Raw genomic sequence first — 16,444 nt, forward strand, 5'->3', positions numbered from 1 at the left:
AAATATGAGTAATCTTTTATATTTTGCAATTTCGTTTTCAATTTCAGTTTAATAGAAACCAATTTTGAATTCAAATAGCGACTCCAGCCGGCGCTGCCAGACCAAATAAGAAATATGTTTTCTGGTATTTTCCAGTATTCCTTATCGGGGCGCCTTGCGCGTTCCGCCCTCCCAGCCGTTCCGCTGCGCCCTGCACTGGCCATCCAGTTCCGATTCCGGCCGTTGCGCTCTCAGATTTCCACAGACACGACCCACGTCCAATTGTGAGTTTTCGCTGCGCCGTGAATCGCACTGAAGAGCAGGAAAATTGTTAATTTGCAACAGTTAAATTGGAGTAAGTGGGGCTCCAAGAAAGTTCGATCCAACCGCGAAGCTAAGATCTCAAATAGGTGCTCGTTTTCGGGGATTACAAAGTGCAGCTGCTGCGGATGTAAAGCAAATATTACAAGGAGTTATAGATACATCACTCTGTTATAGATACAACAACACAAGCGGAACGGGGGGAAGTCCCAGGAACGGCAGGCGGTGCGAGCGAGAGGCAGCTGGCAAGGGTGTGGGTGCGAGTGAGAGGGGCGCTGGGGCAGTTCTTGTTCTTGTAATTTTACCAAAAAGAAATTTCGTTCGGGAAATGTGGAAAATGTGCGCGAGGAGAGATGATGGAGAAAACAACCCCGAAAAGCGAGCAATCGTCGAATAAATACCAACAAAAACTTACACTGCGCGGCTGATTAATAAAATCCAAAAAGAAATATAAAAACCAAATCGACGAGCGATACAAAAAAGCGTTAGAAAGAAAGTGTGAGAACGTGAAATCAAAACTCCGAATCAGAATTTGGATTGTAAATTTTCGGCTCGGTGCGACTGGGAGATAAACACAAAGACAGATAAATACGGAAATAAAATTAATGGAAAACCAGCATAGCCATACGTGTGTGGGTGTGGGTATGCGAGTGTGCGTGTGCGTTCCCAAGTGTGTGTGTCTGAGTGTGTGTGCTTATCGCATGGAAATGCATGCGTAAGTGGAGCAGGCGAGAAATAATTTCGAATTTCGGACAGATAAAAAGCAAGTAAAGCCCATTAATGCCAAGCCATAATGCCGCCACGCCTACATATGTAACAGCTGCCCACATTTCGTTAACCCACATATCACCTATCATGCATCGCAGGACCCCAAAACAACGCCAAAATGATACCCGCTGCATTGGGTCATCTGTAGAGTCGTCATTGCAACAGCACCACCACCATAAAATGCATCCCATGCATCCCGAAAACCACGCCATCGCCCGGAGCACGAGCACCACTAATAACCCATCTCGCAGTCGGAGCAGCAGGATGTGGCTCCTGCCCGCCTGGCTGCTCCTCGTCCTGGTGGCCAGCAATGGCCTGCCAGCAGTCAGAGGTAAACCCAACCCGGGGCAATCCTCCCCTGGCTATGTGGCTAATCCACATCAACCTTACTCCTTGCAGGCCAGTACCAGTCGCCGCGCATCATCGAGCATCCCACGGATCTGGTCGTCAAGAAGAATGAACCCGCCACGCTCAACTGCAAAGTGGAGGGCAAGCCGGAACCCACCATCGAGTGGTTTAAGGTACCCCCAAATAGTACTTTTCTAACTTGAATCACCGCTACACTGAAAGAAGAGCACTTTATCTTGATATAACTACAATTTTTATTTCATTGCTGTATAATCTTTAATCGCTTATACACTTATTTAACATTTTCAATACACATCACCTTTTGAGTAATGTTTTTGTCGGTGTAGCCTTCGAGTCCTAACCAATTCGTAACTCAATCACCCCCATCTTCTTTACGCTCTCAGGATGGCGAGCCCGTCAACACCAACGAAAAGAAATCGCACCGCGTCCAGTTCAAGGACGGCGCCCTCTTCTTCTACAGGACAATGCAGGGCAAGAAGGAGCAGGACGGCGGAGAGTACTGGTGCGTGGCCAAGAACCGAGTGGGCCAGGCCGTTAGTCGCCATGCCTCGCTCCAGATAGCTGGTAAGTTAGTCCGCCACTCGAGTCTGCAACTTGTCTGCCCACACGCCCAGCTTTGTCTCCGATTATAATGTGCTTTTTTATTTTTTTTTTTATATGTATTTTTGCAATGTTTCTTCGCCAGTTTTGCGCGACGATTTTCGCGTGGAGCCCAAAGACACGCGAGTGGCCAAAGGCGAGACGGCTCTGCTGGAGTGTGGGCCGCCCAAAGGCATTCCAGAGCCAACGCTGATTTGGATAAAGGTGGGTACCCAAAACCAGACTGGGAAAATCAGTTGGCTAAACCGCTTTTTGTGCTCTTAGGACGGCGTTCCCTTGGACGACCTGAAAGCCATGTCGTTTGGCGCTAGCTCCCGCGTTCGAATTGTGGATGGTGGCAACCTGCTGATCAGCAATGTGGAGCCCATTGATGAGGGCAACTACAAGTGCATTGCCCAGAATCTGGTGGGCACACGTGAGAGCAGCTATGCCAAGCTGATTGTCCAGGTCAAGCCCTACTTTATGAAGGAGCCCAAGGATCAGGTGATGCTCTACGGACAGACTGCCACTTTCCACTGCTCAGTGGGCGGTGATCCACCGCCGAAAGTGCTATGGAAAAAGGAGGAGGGCAATATTCCAGTGTCCAGAGCGCGAATCCTTCACGACGAGAAAAGCTTGGAGATATCCAACATAACGCCCACCGATGAGGGCACCTACGTCTGCGAGGCCCACAACAATGTCGGTCAGATCAGCGCCAGAGCTGCCTTAACAGTGCACGGTAAGATTAAGTTTCATTCTCAGAGAATAACTTTTTAATCTTACATTTTTTGCATTAAAGCTCCTCCCAACTTTACGAAAAGGCCCAGTAACAAGAAAGTGGGACTGAATGGCGTTGTCCAACTGCCTTGCATGACCTCCGGAAATCCTCCGCCGTCTGTTTTCTGGACCAAGGAAGGAGTATCCAGTCTCATGTTCCCAAACAGCACGCACGGAAGGCAGCATGTGGCTGCCGATGGAACCCTGCAGATTACGGATGTGCGGCAGGAAGACGAGGGCTACTATGTGTGTTCCGCTTTCAGTGTCGTCGATTCATCCACGGTGCGAGTTTTCCTGCAAGTCAGCTCGGTGGACGAGCGTCCTCCTCCGATTATTCAAATAGGACCTGCCAATCAGACACTGCCCAAAGGATCAGTGGCAACTTTGCCCTGCCGCGCCACTGGAAATCCCAGTCCCCGTATAAAGTGGTTCCACAATGGACATGCCGTACAAGCGGGCAATCGATACAGCATCATCCAAGGCAGCTCACTGAGAGTCGATGGTAAGATTGAGATAGTAGTCTTGGTTTCCCTTAATTACAATTTCAATGTCCCTTTAGACCTTCAAATTAGTGACTCTGGTACCTACACCTGCACTGCATCTGGCGAACGAGGAGAAACTTCCTGGGCAGCCACACTCACGGTGGGTTTGAAGATTAGTCCCATAATCTATGAGCAAAACTAACCAAACGATTCTTGTTACTTTAGGTCGAAAAACCCGGTTCTACATCTCTTCACCGGGCAGCTGATCCTAGCACTTATCCTGCTCCTCCAGGAACACCTAAAGTCCTGAATGTCAGCCGCACCAGCATTAGTCTTCGTTGGGCAAAAAGCCAAGAGAAGCCCGGAGCTGTGGGTCCAATCATTGGGTGAGTTAATGCGGCGCACCCATTTCATGAGATCATCAATAAATTTGATTTCCCATTATATTTGCAGATACACTGTAGAGTACTTCAGTCCAGATCTGGAAACTGGTTGGATTGTGGCTGCCCATCGAGTGGGCGACACTCAAGTCACTGTAAGAGAAGCCATGAATAATTTAGATTCCTCATGACTCACACTTTCTGCTATTTTTATCCAGATCTCGGGGCTCACTCCTGGCACTTCGTATGTGTTCCTTGTTAGAGCTGAGAATACTCAGGGTATATCAGTGCCCTCTGGCTTATCAAATACTATCAAAACCATTGAGGCTGATTTCGATGCAGCTTCTGCCAATGATTTGTCAGCAGCTCGAACGTTGCTGACAGGAAAGGTAAGCTTAAATAATTACTAAAAGGAAAAAACCTAAACTTAATAATGTTTTTAAACAGTCTGTGGAGCTAATAGATGCATCGGCCATTAATGCTAGTGCCGTAAGACTTGAGTGGATGCTCCATGTGAGCGCTGATGAGAAATACGTAGAGGTAAGTCCGTCCTCAATTGTTTGTAAACAAACCAAGCTTACTCATTAAATACCTATTTTTCTAGGGCCTGCGCATACATTATAAGGATGCCAGTGTACCATCCGCACAGTATCACTCGATCACTGTTATGGATGCCTCTGCAGAATCGTTCGTGGTGGGAAACCTTAAGAAGTACACCAAGTATGAGTTCTTCCTAACACCCTTCTTTGAGACCATTGAAGGACAGCCCAGTAACTCCAAGACAGCCCTCACCTATGAAGATGGTAACAACTAGAAAGCTTAGTGAAGTGCTCGATATTTATATTCTCTTGATTGTAGTTCCCTCCGCACCACCGGATAACATCCAGATTGGCATGTACAACCAAACCGCCGGCTGGGTGCGTTGGACTCCGCCACCCTCCCAGCACCACAATGGCAATTTGTATGGCTACAAGATTGAGGTCAGCGCCGGGAATACCATGAAGGTGCTTGCCAATATGACTCTTAATGCCACCACCACATCTGTGCTCCTCAACAACCTAACCACCGGAGCTGTGTACAGTGTGAGGTTGAACTCCTTTACCAAGGCAGGAGATGGACCCTATTCCAAACCGGTAAGTTTATTGATCATTTTTTTTATACTAAATCATTCTATATCATCTTATTATCCCGCAGATATCATTATTCATGGACCCCACCCATCATGTGCATCCGCCGCGGGCACATCCAAGCGGTACCCATGATGGGCGTCATGAGGGACAGGATCTCACGTACCACAACAACGGTAACTTACCTCCCGGCGACATTAATCCCACCACTCACAAAAAAACCACTGACTACTTATCTGGACCCTGGCTAATGGCGGTAGTCTGCATCGTTCTCCTAGTCCTGGTTATTTCGGCGGCTATTTCGATGGTCTACTTTAAGCGGAAGCATCAAATGACCAAGGAACTGGGTCACTTAAGTGGTTAGTACTGATTTCGACTAACCTATTTTCAACACAATATAACAAATTACATTTCTTTTCCAGTGGTCAGTGACAACGAAATAACCGCATTGAATATCAATAGCAAAGAGAGCCTGTGGATAGACCATCATCGTGGCTGGCGAACAGCCGATACGGACAAAGATTCAGGACTCAGCGAATCAAAGCTACTATCCCACGTGAACAGCAGCCAATCCAACTACAATAACTCCGATGGAGGAACCGATTATGCAGAAGTGGACACCCGTAACCTTACCACTTTCTACAACTGTCGCAAGGTGGGGATCCTATGAATTACATTATAGCTCAATTACTTACAGGAAATATTCTTTCAGAGTCCCGATAACCCCACGCCATATGCCACCACTATGATCATTGGTACTTCTTCTAGTGAGACCTGTACCAAGACAACATCCATAAGCGCCGATAAGGACTCGGGAACTCACTCACCCTATTCTGATGCATTTGCCGGTCAGGCGCCAGCAGTTCCTGTTGTCAAATCCAACTATCTTCAGTATCCGGTTGAGCCAATCAACTGGTCAGAGTTCCTACCCCCGCCACCGGAACACCCGCCTCCGTCTTCTACCTACGGATACGCACAAGGATCTCCCGAATCTTCGCGGAAGAGCTCCAAAAGCGCAGGCTCAGGCATTTCTACAAATCAAAGGTGCAATAATATATTCTGCTCATTTATAGTACAACTATATGTGCTGTGACTAACACTGTTATACACTTGCAGCATTCTGAACGCCTCCATACACAGCAGCTCCTCGGGCGGCTTTTCCGCTTGGGGAGTTTCGCCCCAGTATGCAGTGGCCTGTCCTCCGGAAAACGTTTATAGCAATCCGCTGTCGGCCGTGGCTGGCGGCACCCAGAACCGCTATCAGATAACACCCACAAACCAACATCCGCCACAATTACCGGCCTACTTTGCCACCACGGGTCCAGGAGGAGCTGTGCCACCCAACCACCTGCCATTTGCCACACAGCGTCATGCTGCCAGCGAGTACCAGACTGGATTAAATGCGGCGCGATGTGCCCAGAGCCGCGCCTGCAACAGCTGCGATGCCTTGGCCACACCCTCGCCCATGCAACCCCCACCGCCAGTTCCCGTACCCGAGGGCTGGTACCAACCGGTGCATCCCAACAGCCACCCGATGCACCCGACCTCCTCCAACCACCAGATCTACCAGTGCTCCTCCGAGTGCTCGGATCACTCGAGGAGCTCGCAGAGCCACAAGCGGCAGCTGCAGCTCGAGGAGCACGGCAGCAGTGCCAAACAACGCGGAGGACACCACCGTCGACGAGCACCAGTGGTGCAGCCGTGCCTGGAGAGCGAGAACGAGAACATGCTGGCGGAGTACGAGCAGCGCCAGTACACCAGCGACTGCTGCAACAGCTCCCGCGAGGGCGACACCTGCTCCTGCAGCGAGGGATCCTGTCTTTACGCTGAGGCGGGTGAACCGGCGCCTCGTCAAATGACTGCTAAGAACACCTAAGGATGAAGTATTTGGGACTCCCCGAACAGGGGGATTAGTATTAAAGATAGCATCTAGTCTAACTCTTCATTCATATCGAACTGGAAATCAGTCTGGAAACTGAGTGATCTGCATCAGTTATCGAATAGAATAATTGATGCCTTGAGCCCACTACAACATGCTTCTCTGGACTGAGAATTGAAAAAGCGATGCTAGCAGATAAAGAGAAAACATGTTGCAGTGGAATCTTCGGTATTACACTCAGATACACAAAACCACACTTGTCACAATCATGGGGGCATTGTGCAGCTTTAGCAATTACGAATTTCCCATTATCACATCTACCAGCGTAGAGACTCATAGACAGGCACAGTGCCCCCCCATCCATGCACCACAGAAATGTTCCCCCAATGGGAAACGAAAACCTTTGTACTTAAGAGACGCGAGTGCTGTACGATAGATATTGCTTCATGAGCGCGAGGAGATAGTAATCACTACATAGCAGGGATCAGTGTCCCAGCAGAACTTCATTAAAATACGTACTCAAAGGAACTTATAGCAGATGATAAACCAGATCAGGCCATAGCAAGTACACACAAATACGGTGACTTGGCTCACGACGAATGTAGTTAGAACCAAAGTACACCATTTGTACAGCATGTTTTGGGGCTTTCGAATCGGTCCTAGTCAATAGGCTTGATAGCGATACAATACGATACTGATACGATACTTGTATGCAAACTCTTTCATATCTACGATCACAATCGAGCACTTGTCTCCGACTCGAACTTGTGGGGAGTTGGGTGGAGTTTGGAGCGACAAGTGAGACGGCAGTTGCAATGTTTAATGGTTAGTGCTTTTCTATAACAAGGAATAATATACTTCATTGACCCAGTGAATATATACATATACATACTAAACGACACACCACACTACTACTTACATACATAGCATTTAGACGAGTTGAGGAGCTGCACATGGCCAGCCGAACCAACCCCAGTTGTCCGTTCCGTTGTCCTGTCCCTGTGCAGAGCCCTCCATGACACAATGTTTTCTACAATCTTGCATTTTGAAAAGTCTAAAATGTACCTGTGATATAACCCCATTATACATTATAGTATTTTAATAATTTGTATATTTATGGTTTCCTAATTTTGAGTCGCGTTTTTTGGTTCATTCTGTTCGAACAACGAGCAATGTTTGTTAGAAATCCCCACACAGACGGATTTTTTTGGGCGAGTATATAGCATAATTTAGATCTTAGGCACGTACCACATTAGAAATGCAAAATGGATATATCATCAAATCGAATCGAGGTGGAGGAGAGAAACGCTCAGAGAGTTCGGCTCGCCGAAGAAGCCCAGGCACTTTTCCACTAAACCACGGATCGTGAGTTGAATCCGGAAAAAGGGGGAATGGATAGGGAGAAGTGCTTGGGAGTACGAGCTGTGGATATACGAAGTATCCGTGGGGGACTAGAGTCAACGAATCGTTTAAACAATACTAAACACATATGCATTACACTTACCTATATAGAGATCATATAGCACCTAGAACCGCGCATGTATCAAATCAAATCAAAATATGCTTTAGCATACACTCACACAAATCCACTTCCTTGCTAGCCGCCCAGATCGGTCGGCATGTACATATATATATTATATATATACGACATACTCCTAATCCTAATCCCAGTACCGAATCCAACTTGCTTGAGTTGAACTGCCCTTCCGTAGCCATATACATATAGAGAAAGCATAGTTGGGTCTGGGTTTTAATAATTAGCATCTAGTTTCTAGCGTTGTGTAACGGGAGTATTTTAAAGTCATAGCGTAAACGAATTTTAAGAACGAACCGAACCCTTTAACGAAGCGGACATTTAATTTTTAGTGCGTAATGCCATAAACGAACTTTTTCAAAAGCAAAAATAATAACTGACATTTACTTACGATATAAATACTATATCTAGATATATACATATAGCATTTAAAATTACTTAAACAATAAAGGAACATTTTACATATATGTGGAAATAATGTCGTTTGCCTTGGCATATCCTAAGTTTTACTGGACGTTTCGTTCTATAATATGAAGTCCTATTTCTGGGATGTTCTTCCTTTATCCCAAGTGCGCACTTATTTTCGCATTTCCTGGTACCACTTCAGTTTTTAGTTGGCCGATTCCTTGCCAGTAACGGCCTCCGATCGACCGGCGGATATCAACATATGTACTTCGCCAGAATTTTCTTTCAGCTGCAGCGGAACTTTGCACTTGAGACGTCGTCAACCGACAACCCTTAAGATTATACCATGACCACTCGATCCGGTTTCAGTTTACATCCGTCCACCGTCCATGTGAATCTGGAAGTGTAAGTCGTTCCACGAGCTGGACAAGTGTTAATTCCCAACGGGACACTACAAGTTCATGTATCCTCTTCTCGCACGAATCCACTTCAAGCTGAAGGACACGCCCTAGGATCGGAAATTGGCTGCTTTCGTCGAATGGGGGACTTATGGAGATCGTTTTAAGATTCGAGATTAGATTGTGGGTGTAGGATGTTGAAGTGCCCACGCTGTGGGTTTCATATTTAAAGTTATGTGGAAAAATTAGCCCAGAGGAACTTTATGCACATACGACATTGAATTTGAAATGAACTATCGATGTGAGGGCGAGTCCCGGATAACATCCAACATATGTTTGTGTGCGATCAAAGGCAAATTATGTGATGTACTGAAACAAATGTGTCACAGCTTGACGTATATAGTTTCTGATGCCGGTGTCCAAATCCCGCTACCAGCACCCATCCACTGGATCACACTCTTTTGCCAGGCAAGAGGTCAGAGCCACGGAGCGATGTGAGCTGGAAGAGATGCGGGCAGGCCACAAATTGGTCAGAGTTGGCGATAGCATCAATTGGACTTCATGGCGGCGCCTTTTGTGCTGTTTATCCCTCTCTGGGCTGCCACACTGCATCAACTGACTCAATCTGGATGCATCTGAATCTGCGTCTGGGTGGTGCCGCAAAGTGCTGTTGGATTTGTTCAACCCTTATCGATTGGGCTATTTGAGATCATAATAGCTATATTTTGGATTAGCATGAGCTATATTCAGATCTGCAGCTCGATATCCTGCCAACTTAATGGAGAGGTATCTTATGAACTTTACTTTTGGGAAATCTACAATCGCAATGGCAGCTGTATTTGTAGCTTTATTTGATCTTTCACTCACTACGATAATGTTCTGAAGTAAACTTAATCAATTATTCGGGGTAAGTATGGAGTTAAGACATCGATTGGCAGGTGTGTGCATATGCAGATTAATCCGTATCTTGTATCTGCTGGCCGCAGATAAGACAAGTAGCTATGCACTTCGAATTCGCTGGGCTGGCCCAAACATCGCAATGGCTGCGTGGGCCATTTCCCTCATCCTCAGCTGCCTCATCTGCCCACGAAGATTGCATTTGGCCCGTTTGCACTGCGACTGCGTGTTGCACCTTTTCCGCTGGCTTTTGCTTCTACCTGTGATGCCCCAGCGGCAGCTTTAATGATCATGATCATAGTACGCAACGCGCAAAAAAGAGGAGGAAAGGCAGGAAGGGAAGGGCCAAGATGACGAGGGAGAAACAGCCGAAAACCAATCGATTATTATATGTGCCGCACTATATTTCAGAGTCGGAGTCGCAGACGGAGGACTGTGGCCGATGCAGAGTTCCAGCGAAGAGATTATTTCTGTTTCGATGGCCGCCTTGACACGTCCAAAAGACTGATAGAGGGAGAGATTGGCCCTTTTTGGCCAAACCGGTTTGACAGGTAGCAGAGGCCAAGAGGCAAGACGCGGTGGAGGGGGCAGGGAGGTCGGAGGTACGCACGCCTTGCCCTTCTACCCGGCAGGATAATGACTGTACGACTGCGAGGGTCCTCTGCAGGAGGGCCGAGAAATGCTCGCAGGCTCTTTTTCCAGCACTGAGAGAAATTTCAAGTTAATTTACCAAAGTGTTAGCAGACAGTAAATATTGCTTGAGCAATTAATTTATTTGAATACTTTCATATGTGTGTATCTTTAAATGAGCCCAAGTACTTAGCCTTATTAAATATCTGTAGATACTTTGTATCTGCAAAGGGTATTGGAGTAGCAATAAATTATCTTTAGATGCTATAAAATAATTACACAAATTGCTAATTAAATATGATGAGTGCAGTAACTTGAGAGCTTTAGCCTTTATAACTGCCACTTGTCTCATTATCTTTTTTAAGTGTACTATTTTCTCAGTGTAGCAATGCCTCTTCAAATACAGGATGCTGATATCAGTGCATGTTTGAGGGTGCGGGTGTGAGCATTCTCGGGTCAGGTAGCGACTCAGATTTTCCCAGGTCCTATGTCCCTTTCTCGATTTCGATCCTGGTCCCTTTTCTTCTATTTTTTTAGAAGGCAAAGAAGACGGCGGCGTTTTCCTTTTTTAGGGGGCAAATGCAACAGAGCGGGATAGATGGACAGTGCATGGGTTTCCTAGTATCAATAACAATGCCAGTTCTCTATTGTTGTGCCATCCGCTGGATTTGTGCATCCCAATCTGTTTTCTGAGTTTCTGTGTGTGCGGCAACGTAGTTTCTGCTTTTTTGGAGTTATCGTTAATATTTTCCTGGAAACCGGGCTTGTGTTGTTGCTGCTCTTGCGTTCGCAGGTAGCGAGCAGCGATCGCACTCACACAGATGCGATAGTGAGAAAGAGATGGCGGGGGAGGGGTGAAAGAGAGCGAAGACAGGTACCTGCTCGACTTCGGAATGCAGCGGCAGCAGAAACAACAAATGCGTCGGAGTTTGGCATTGAGTTCGGCTCGACGGGTAAAGAATAACCTGAAACATGGAGCTGGGGTCCAAAACCGAAAAACCCGAAAGATAAATCCAAGCCTGGCCTTATATTCAGCGTTAGTCTCTCGCTATGTTGCAGAAATTAAATAAAAACAAGGAACTAACTTACAAGTAGAACACACGAACTAGTATTACCAAATTCAATAGTTAATAGTTTTAGCAATTTATAGTGGATTCTGTAAGTAGTTATGTACAGTGTGGACCTCAGTCTGCTAACTACAGCTTAGATCCACCCGCACCAACAATCTAGCCTTAAAAAAGCCAACTGGCTAGAAATCGACTTTGCAGCAGTACTCGCGATAAAGGAAGAGGTAGAGAGAAATCGCATATGCTTCCTTTAAATAAGCACTTGTGCTAAAATTCGCAGGAGAACCAATGGTTCTTACAAAAATGACGCACAAAGTCAATTCCAAGTGCAATCGCAATGTAAGAACGACCGAACCGCACACACGAGAAATTCAACAGACTGAACCGACGAGCAACGAACTCGCTACTCGCTACTCGCTCGAGAGAGCGGAGAGAGCGCTGAATACTCTCAGATAAAAATATAACCAATACCAACACAAACCCAACGTCTCTGTATTTCAGGCTATAAGCAACGCGCTGTGCCGCTGCGACTTCAGTTTTTCTTTATCATCCGGTTCGTGCACATCGCGTCTCGGCCGCAAGAACAAAGAACACACAAATATAACTTGGACTTCCAACTACACACAGTGCTCGAGTTAAGTGCAGTGAATAACCACAGTGAACCCTACTAGTCTTCAACTAAGCATACAAACAGTAAAATGCAGCGCAAATAGGAAAGCCAATCCAACAGTTAATTCCAAAAGTAGCAGTCAAGCGACAAGCCAAGTGTAAAAGCAAAAGTAGGAGATGGCCACCAACACGGAGCTGCTGCCCTTCCATCATCAAACAATCGCGGTGTTGAACAATCTGAATAGCCACTGTGGCGGATCCGGGAGCAACGGTGCGGCCACCAGTGGTGGAGCGGCGATTGGCGGAGCAGGAGCCGGAGGAGCGCCCAGCTGGGCCATGGACGAACTCTATCAACAGACTGAGCTGCCCGGTCTGACGCGAACCGGAGCCACCACCACCCACCACCACCTGCTGCGCTTCACGCCCTACGCCCTGCACCACCGACCTCCACACCACCAGCTGCAGACCCTGCCGCCGGCCCTCTACTTGCAGCATGCCGCAGCAGCTGCGGCTGCAGCGGCAGCAGCAGCGGCCCACGCCCAGCACCATCATCACCATCACCACCACCTCCCGCACAGACCAGCATCGCCGGAGAGCCCGCCGCCGGTGGAGGGCACCCACATAAGCAACCTGTTTCCAGAACTCCTCGAGCAGATATTCGAGCACCTACCAGTGAGGGATTTGGGCCGGGCGGCCCAGGTTTGCACCGCCTGGCGGGATGCGGCCTATGCCAAGAGCGTTTGGAAGGGCGTCGAGGCCAAGCTGCACCTTAAGCGCTCCAGTCCGAGCCTGTTCAACTGCCTGGTCAAGCGAGGCATCAAGAAGGTGCAGATCCTATCGCTGCGCCGCTCGCTCAAGGATTTGGTCCTGGGTGTTCCGGCTCTCACCTCGCTGAACCTGAGCGGCTGCTTCAACGTGGCGGACATGAATCTGGGCCATGCATTCAGCGTGGATCTGCCGAACCTCAAGACCCTGGACCTCTCCCTCTGCAAGCAGATCACGGACACGAGTCTGGGACGGATCGCCCAGCATCTGCGGAATCTGGAGACTCTGGAACTGGGCGGATGTTGCAACATCACGAACACAGGACTGCTGCTCATTGCGTGGGGCCTGAAGAAGCTAAAGCACCTCAATCTGCGCTCCTGCTGGCACATCAGCGACCAGGGCATCGGCCACCTGGCGGGATTCTCGCGGGAAACGGCCGAGGGTAACCTGCAGCTGGAGTATTTGGGCCTGCAGGATTGCCAGCGGCTGAGCGACGAGGCTCTGGGACACATTGCCCAGGGCCTGACCTCGCTGAAGTCGATCAACCTGAGCTTCTGCGTCTCGGTGACGGACAGCGGACTAAAGCACCTAGCCCGGATGCCCAAGCTCGAGCAGCTGAACCTGCGCTCCTGCGACAACATCTCGGATATCGGAATGGCCTACCTCACGGAGGGCGGCAGCGGGATCAACTCGCTGGACGTCAGTTTCTGCGACAAGATCAGCGATCAGGCCCTGACGCACATTGCCCAGGGACTCTACAGACTGAGATCCCTGTCCCTCAATCAGTGCCAGATCACCGATCACGGCATGCTCAAGATCGCCAAAGCACTGCACGAGTTGGAGAACCTCAATATCGGACAGTGCAGCCGGATAACGGACAAGGGCCTGCAAACGCTGGCCGAGGATCTGACCAATCTCAAGACCATCGATCTCTACGGCTGCACGCAACTCAGTTCCAAGGGCATCGACATTATCATGAAGCTGCCCAAGCTGCAGAAGCTCAACCTGGGCCTCTGGCTGGTCAGGTGATGCGTCCACCACGACTGCAACGCCTGTGCGGCGAAGGAGGCCGCTCGCGGCTCTTATAATTCCCAACCATAGACTCCGGGCGGGAAAGAGAGGGCAGACAAGATACACTGAGAACTCATAGCTTTCGTTTGCCATACCACACGCTGTACTACATTTTTTTCGTACGAATCGAGAAACGAGCAGAGAGGCACAAAATAACGCAGCAACAACAAAAAGCAAACAATGAGGCACACACACTAGCAAGCAAGCAAGCATGGCGAGCGGGCGGAGTTGGGGCAAAAGGGACAGAGACAGACGACGTCGGGGGATAGAGCTGCCAGCTCAGCGAGTTTCTCGCTAGCAATACAGTAGTGCTGTGTTCGTAGAATCAGTTTTTTATTCAAGAATGGGTTTTTAAAAGAAAATAACTACACAACCTGTACGTTTTTTAACAATAGTCGCACCTACGTAACCTTCCATGTAAAAGTTTTTATTTGAGAAGATTCGGTCCTTCAAGGTTAGGTAAAAGCCCCCTTTACACAACCTGAAATTTTTATTGCAGTTTCTGTGCTTAGAAAACGTAGCTTTTGTAAAAGGGACTCTTGCAAATGTGTACTAGTAAAACGCAATAGCTTAATAATAATAGCATTCTAATAACATACAGATGACACTGACTCAACACGACTTCCCATAGCCAGAACTAGCTATTTTCCCGCTGAGACCGGCCAGCTCTGCCCATGGAGCTCGCTCTGCTGCGTTGTTGTGTAGTGTTGTGTTCCTAGGGGGCCAGAGCGAGAGGGGAGATGCCGCTGGCGTCGGCTTACACGCACGCAGCGATAAAAAACGAAACAGGGAGAAAAAGAAAAAAGCAGGCAACAAGGCAACAACAACTGCAGCTATGGCCGACAGCAACAAAGTGCATGGCGATGGAGACGCGCGATAAGCAGCAGGGTAGGGGAGCGGGGGACGGGGGACAGCGCACACAAACACAGACAGCATAAACACACCCAAACACGCATGTGTGTGTGTGCAATGCAGGCCGCAGTTAAGCAGATGCAAATAAATTTAAATAGTTTATTTTAATTCACGCTTCGGCTACAAAAGCCAGCGTCCTCCATTGCCACAGCAACAACAAAAGCAGCGGCGACAACAAAACAACAAAATGAGAAAAGAAAAAAGAGAGGGAGTGAGCTCCACTCCGCTCTTTTCTCGCTCTCCGCCGCATTTTTCTTGCCTTGTGCTGTGTGCTCCCTTTTTGTATCTTTGTATCTTAGTATCTTTTTGTTTTTGTGCCTCGGCGTTTTCTTCCCGACTTCGTTGCGAATTTGTTTAGTACAGCGTCGTTAGTAATGCCGTTTAATTTAGTTGATTAAAACGTAAACGTAAAATGTAACGAAAACTTAAGCGACAACAATGTTAATAGTAGACACCTAATGAAAATGCATAAACTTAATTCTTAGTTCTTAACATTTGTCAAGCCACAATTAGTCAAATAACGAAAAGGGGGAGAATAACGATTAACACAAGTTATAAAAAAACATGAAAAAACAACCTTGTTTAATAGCAAAAACTCACACAAAACACACAAACAAACACAAAAAACACAAACGTTAAAGAAATTCTGTAAATTTTTTATTGTTTAATTTATAAGTAAGCAAGCGAAAAAGAGAAGGTAACGATTGAAAAGAATATGCGAATTAATTCTTTTTTCTATTGTGATATAAAATGTATTGTATAAAAAAGAACACATAAGCAAGCAGCAACAAAATATTGCTAAAACAATTACGTAATTTTATTTAAGCAGCGAGGATTAAAATAAATAAATTAAAATTAAATCAATATGTACAATGTTATGTTAAGTCAGGATTATTCCTCCGATTCTCTGTTTTTCGATTAGTTAAATGAGCCCGAATTCGATGACCTTTTGTTGAACTGCAATATACTGAATGCCTTAATTCCATTTGCAAGCTATATATTATAATTAACTATGTTGATTCTGAAAAACCTTTGAGTTTCGATTGCGAGTTTTCCCTAGATCTAAGTTATTTCGACAATTGATATTTCTGTTTTAGGAGGCGCAACCCCCCGAAAAAATTTAAGCGATACGATGTGGAAGCAGGAACGAAGAGAAAATAAATTAAATATGTATAAAAATTTCAACAAAAAAAACAAAAAATCTGCCAGTGATTTTATTGATTGCACTGGGATGGATGCTGCTGTTTATCTTGCTCGGCAAATGCGTAAATGTTTTGTGGGAAATTTATTTTATTCGGCACTGCGTGAATGTGTGCGTGTGTGGGTTTCTGCATTTTGTAATGAACAAAGGGCCCAGCACTAATGCAATTGCAATGAAATGTGCAGCCAGCCAGAGATGCAGATGCCGATATATAAACATATGTGTATATACACACGCACACCACCATCTATGTGCGTGTGGAGCGTATGCGGTTGTGCAACGCACACACACACA

The 16,444-nt window shown here is 47.0% G+C and overlaps 2 protein-coding genes across 3 annotated transcripts; both read left to right on the top strand.

Moving 5' to 3' along the window:
- The first annotated feature begins 181 nt into the window (after window positions 1-181).
- Window positions 182-7,909, top strand: LOC6547480 (roundabout homolog 2). Of its 2 annotated transcripts, none has more exons than XM_001976240.3 (18): window positions 182-334; window positions 1,167-1,399; window positions 1,468-1,589; window positions 1,821-2,001; window positions 2,123-2,241; window positions 2,302-2,755; window positions 2,816-3,295; window positions 3,353-3,435; window positions 3,501-3,661; window positions 3,729-3,810; window positions 3,874-4,044; window positions 4,103-4,195; window positions 4,260-4,458; window positions 4,514-4,788; window positions 4,850-5,141; window positions 5,205-5,437; window positions 5,495-5,826; window positions 5,899-7,909. In XM_001976240.3, the coding sequence occupies exons 2-18, from the start codon at window positions 1,249-1,251 to the stop codon at window positions 6,656-6,658; spliced, it is 4,188 nt and encodes a 1,395-aa protein (XP_001976276.2). In that variant the 5' UTR covers window positions 182-334; window positions 1,167-1,248; the 3' UTR covers window positions 6,659-7,909. The 2 variants fall into 2 exon arrangements, with proteins under 2 accessions (XP_001976276.2, XP_026836888.1); XM_026981087.1 differs by having other exon boundaries at window positions 189-263.
- Window positions 7,910-11,828: 3,919 nt separating this feature from the next.
- Window positions 11,829-16,085, top strand: LOC6547479 (F-box/LRR-repeat protein 14). Its single transcript, XM_001976239.3, has one exon. The coding sequence runs from the start codon at window positions 12,379-12,381 to the stop codon at window positions 13,993-13,995; it is 1,617 nt and encodes a 538-aa protein (XP_001976275.3). The 5' UTR covers window positions 11,829-12,378; the 3' UTR covers window positions 13,996-16,085.
- Window positions 16,086-16,444: the final 359 nt, after the last annotated feature.

Source organism: Drosophila erecta, unplaced genomic scaffold (assembly GCF_003286155.1).
Source record: "Drosophila erecta strain 14021-0224.00,06,07 unplaced genomic scaffold, DereRS2 tig00000092-arrow-pilon, whole genome shotgun sequence".
NCBI classification, from domain to species: Eukaryota; Metazoa; Arthropoda; class Insecta; order Diptera; family Drosophilidae; genus Drosophila; species Drosophila erecta.